The 4114-nt window shown below is 36.8% G+C and overlaps 1 protein-coding gene across 1 annotated transcript in view; it reads right to left on the reverse strand.

Moving 5' to 3' along the window:
• Window positions 1–4114, reverse strand: part of LOC119586376 (protein MLP1 homolog) — a gene marked incomplete in the record, with an annotated part of 73375 nt that overhangs the window by 19497 nt on the left and 49764 nt on the right. Inside the window, 6 exon segments of the mRNA XM_037935088.1 lie at window positions 1–95; window positions 1427–1528; window positions 1659–1852; window positions 3070–3242; window positions 3488–3663; window positions 3853–4014. Of these exon segments, the coding sequence (XP_037791016.1) occupies window positions 1–95; window positions 1427–1528; window positions 1659–1852; window positions 3070–3242; window positions 3488–3663; window positions 3853–4014 (902 nt within the window).

Genomic DNA, 4114 nt, shown 5'->3' on the forward strand with positions numbered 1-4114 from the left:
GCCCCAGTGGCCGTGTTGGACGGGGAAGCTCTACCACCGTTCCGCAGACGGGTCTTCAGGCCAGAGTTCTCTTTGTGGAGCTCCAGGTAGTCGGCCTGGTTGGTGCATCACGGTAACAAGCTTCAGTCATCCCTACTCTTACAGCATCAATGATGATCTGCTTTCCCTGTGCTCCTATTTATATCTCAGCACAAGGACCTCATTCACACTTGCCAGTCAAAATCAAAGAATCACATGCATTTCAACATCATTTCACTGGTCAGAACCCAAGTCTTGGATTGAGTCTTAAGTACTAATGATATATAGAGTAAATGTACTCTTCAGTGACTTTTCTATGATAAAACCAATCATGCCCTACTTTACTAGCATCCAAACTAGTTGCAGTATGTATTACGACTTCTCTTCATGGTGCAATCTGTCATTCAGCTGATCTTCCATAACAATTTCATAGTCTTCTCTTCCATCCTTGTCGATCATTCAATCTACCTGTCATCAGAAGTATGATCATTCCCTACTCTGTCATGTCATGTCCATGGCTGAAGAACCCTCCACACATCCTATCTTTGCATTTCCAACTAAGTCTGTAAGCTATCACTATGACACTCGGTCTTGCTATTATTCCACTACATATTAAGTTTTAAGCTCACTTAAGTCATCTGTTTTCAACTCTCTTCTGCCTTTCAGTTCTCTATCCATTTAATTATTCCTTGATCTCCCTCATTTAATTATGCTTCATATTTTCTATCATCCCACGGGAGCCCACAATGCTTTCCTCACAAAAGAGGCTCCATGACATATTTCCTACTCCTTTTCTTTCCTCTAGATGCAGTGGTTCCACCTCCCTTTTTCCCTCATTTCTCATCTAAGTGCACTTCCTTGGTTTGATTGTCAGCATCCAGTCACAGAGGTCAACCAAAAACTTCATATTCATGTTAATGTAACATAAAAGCATAACATAGCACACATTCTCTTCTTAAATAATTTGTTTAACATACAATTTTAAACAAAAAATTTAGATTCAAAACAACATCCTGCATTTATATCCTTTACGTTTAAGGAGAATATGAATTATTTCATTCAATATTTATATTAGAGTGTAAAGAAACTGAAGCTACATATGACAGGGACAGAAACAGCCACAGCAAGCATTGACACAATGGACATGTAACCTTGAGCTCACACTGACCAAGTAAAGTAACTACACACATATACTACTGGTGAGACTAAAGTACTAAATACTAGCCCACATACGAAAAAATTACAAAAGAGATTTAAATAGCAGCAAATGCTTGTAAATTTTATCAATATATAACAAGTTTTATGTCAAGGAATCTATGCTATCCATTTTAATACTCACCCTTGACACAGGGATGACCAGCAGTGAAGATTGAGTCACATGAAAAAGGAGAAAGTTGTAGCCACTTACCTGAGTCTGTTCTAGCTTGGCTTTAAGGCTCTCCACCTGCGTTTCCAAAAGATCCACCAAGAGAGCATCACCTGAGCCAGTAAGGGTTGTGGCACTGCTGTCCTATGAACATTGAGATACAAATTACAGTCTTAAGAATGTAAGTCAAATGCAAATCAAATAAAAACAATCTTTGCTTTGCCACTTTTCCTAAAAATGAGCATAAATGATAAACACATCTTAGCTGATGTACCTTTTCTGGCCTGTGCTGTGCATCAAGATCTGAGATGGAGTGAAGAGATCCCGATTCCGAGTAGCAGGATGTTAGAACTTCATCTTTGCTAATGCTTGGGAAGTCATCGCGTGTGTTTCTGCGTGACGTTGGTGGGGAGGACCTTGATCTCTTGCTTGACCTTGTTCTTGAGTTGGAGCGTGATCGGGCTCGTTCTATTGTGAGTTGGGACAGAGAAATTAGTTATGATTATTAAAATATTAGCTCTATGTAGGTCAAATACTGAATTATAGCACTCACTACTTGTCTATAAAAATAATGTTATATAGTTTAGTTAGCATCTATTGGATTTTATATGAAATTTTCTATTAACATAAAATTCACAGGTTCTTAAAGCTTGTAAATGAAATACTGTTTAGTAATCAATATTCAATTAACTTTCTTATAAAACTGACAGAAATGCAATCATACTCAAAAAGTTAGATACTTCCTCCTAAGATTGCATTTCATCAGCACAGAGTACTAAAATGGGATAAAATTACAGTCAAATGCCTTCATACAAAGCTGCTATGATTAAATCATTATCATGTCTATCATAGTGAGCAACATAAAGCCATAATATAAAGACAGATGAATCAATATGATTTTCTAAACGTGAGTGCTTGTAATGAAAACTGATATGAGAACAAATGCACAAACTAAACAAAATAAGTGCAGTAGGAAAGGAAATAAAAAAACAAGCTTTTACTCAAAGACACAACACCCCTTTTAGGTGGAAGTATTCATTTTCTTTTTGTTTTACTTCATTTCCTAGGCTACAGCTGCAACTATTTTTTCAAATGAGGAAAATGGATGCAAAAAAATTAACTCCAGATAATAAACTGTCTTGTTAGGGCTCTCAGCTGTACAAACTGACTTAAGATACAGTGTTGTTATGTGCATTTATGTCAGAAAGTGATAACTCTCTTTTTTTACTTTAATAATTTTTCCCTACATGCCCCTTATGTACAAGGACCTTCACTCAATGTATAATTTCCTAAATACACATCTCACCCCTAAGTGTGCTTACCCCCAAACACTGAATGTGCCTTAGATAGCCTTGGTATTAGGTACCTATTCTATTCTTTGTTTCAGTCTTTTAAAAATCTGCTTCTATGAAAAAAATTCTTTGAACTCTGAAGAAAGAAATAGAAAGAGAAATAACAAGTAAAAAAAATAAACCTATTCACCTTAAAAGTTCTAAAATATATATTACATTTAGGTCATCTGAATCTGTATACAGTTCCTCTATTCCTCATCTTAGACAGGATGATTGCCTTTCCTTTTCACCATTATGGACCCAAGAGAGAGTTATCACTTCTTATTTTATGTGCCACACAAAGACCAGCAGGCAACCACCACTGCGCACGAATAACATTTTCCTTTTCCTCACCGCACTTAAAGTTATCCTCCTTGTTCTGGATACGAATCCCACCTGATGTTTCCGATGCAGTCCTATACTCATCATCTGATGAAAACACATAGCGACTGTTGGCGGAGGAGATGGAGTCGTTGTGAATATCGTTTCCCTGGTCGCGTTCCGCTGCCATGCTCTCAAAAGTCGAACTGGTAAAAATAGCAGCCAATATGTAGCGAAAGTAACTAAACAATATAAAGAATTTCCTATATAAGATTGCAACTGCTAACAGGTCCTTGATAATTAAATCTTAAGTCTATAAATCTATTATCCTAAAACACCTTCATAAACCAAATATCCAAGCAACTGAGAAAATTGCTGGTTATTTCAAAAAGTTCGAATAAATCAGGCCACACAATTACATAAATCATTAATATACGAGTGTCAGCCTTACCTCTGTGAATTATGCCTGTCCCTTTTCGCTACAATCTCCCTTTCAATCTGTTCTCCGAGGGTCAGCGGTCGATCCTTGGATTCCTTGAGGTTGGCAGCATTTCTTAAAGCTTGGACCCAGTTCCCTCTGATGCCTGATGTTACAGCTGAGAAGACGTACTTCTTCTCCTCCCAAGTCTGGGTAGTAAATGTAAACAAAAAAATCATATTATATGTGACAAGAGGGATGATATTCATTTAAAGGATTAATAACCTTTGAATTTATTTTATATTGATCAGAAATATAATCAAACTAAACCATTATTTGCATATCATTGTATTCAAGCCAACACACATTTTTCTTTCCATCAGAATAGATTCACCTACCAATATCATGAAGCCATAATTTCTGGCAACATCACACTCTTCAATGGACTTTGCAACACTGAGGTCGATAATGCCATCTAAGATGCCGTTGTCCTCTGCTGTGGGGTCTCGGTAGAACATGAGGCCCGTTCCTCGTAGGACAAACCAATACTTAATCCAGTCCTTTAGGAAACAAGATGGAATAATTAAGAATTTTAATTGTAATTGATAATGGCAGGGAATATTACACTCTGGAATATTCTAGATATGAGTTTAAACATCA

The sequence above is a fragment of the Penaeus monodon genome, chromosome 21 (genome assembly GCF_015228065.2).
Source record: "Penaeus monodon isolate SGIC_2016 chromosome 21, NSTDA_Pmon_1, whole genome shotgun sequence".
Taxonomy (NCBI): Eukaryota; Metazoa; Arthropoda; class Malacostraca; order Decapoda; family Penaeidae; genus Penaeus; species Penaeus monodon.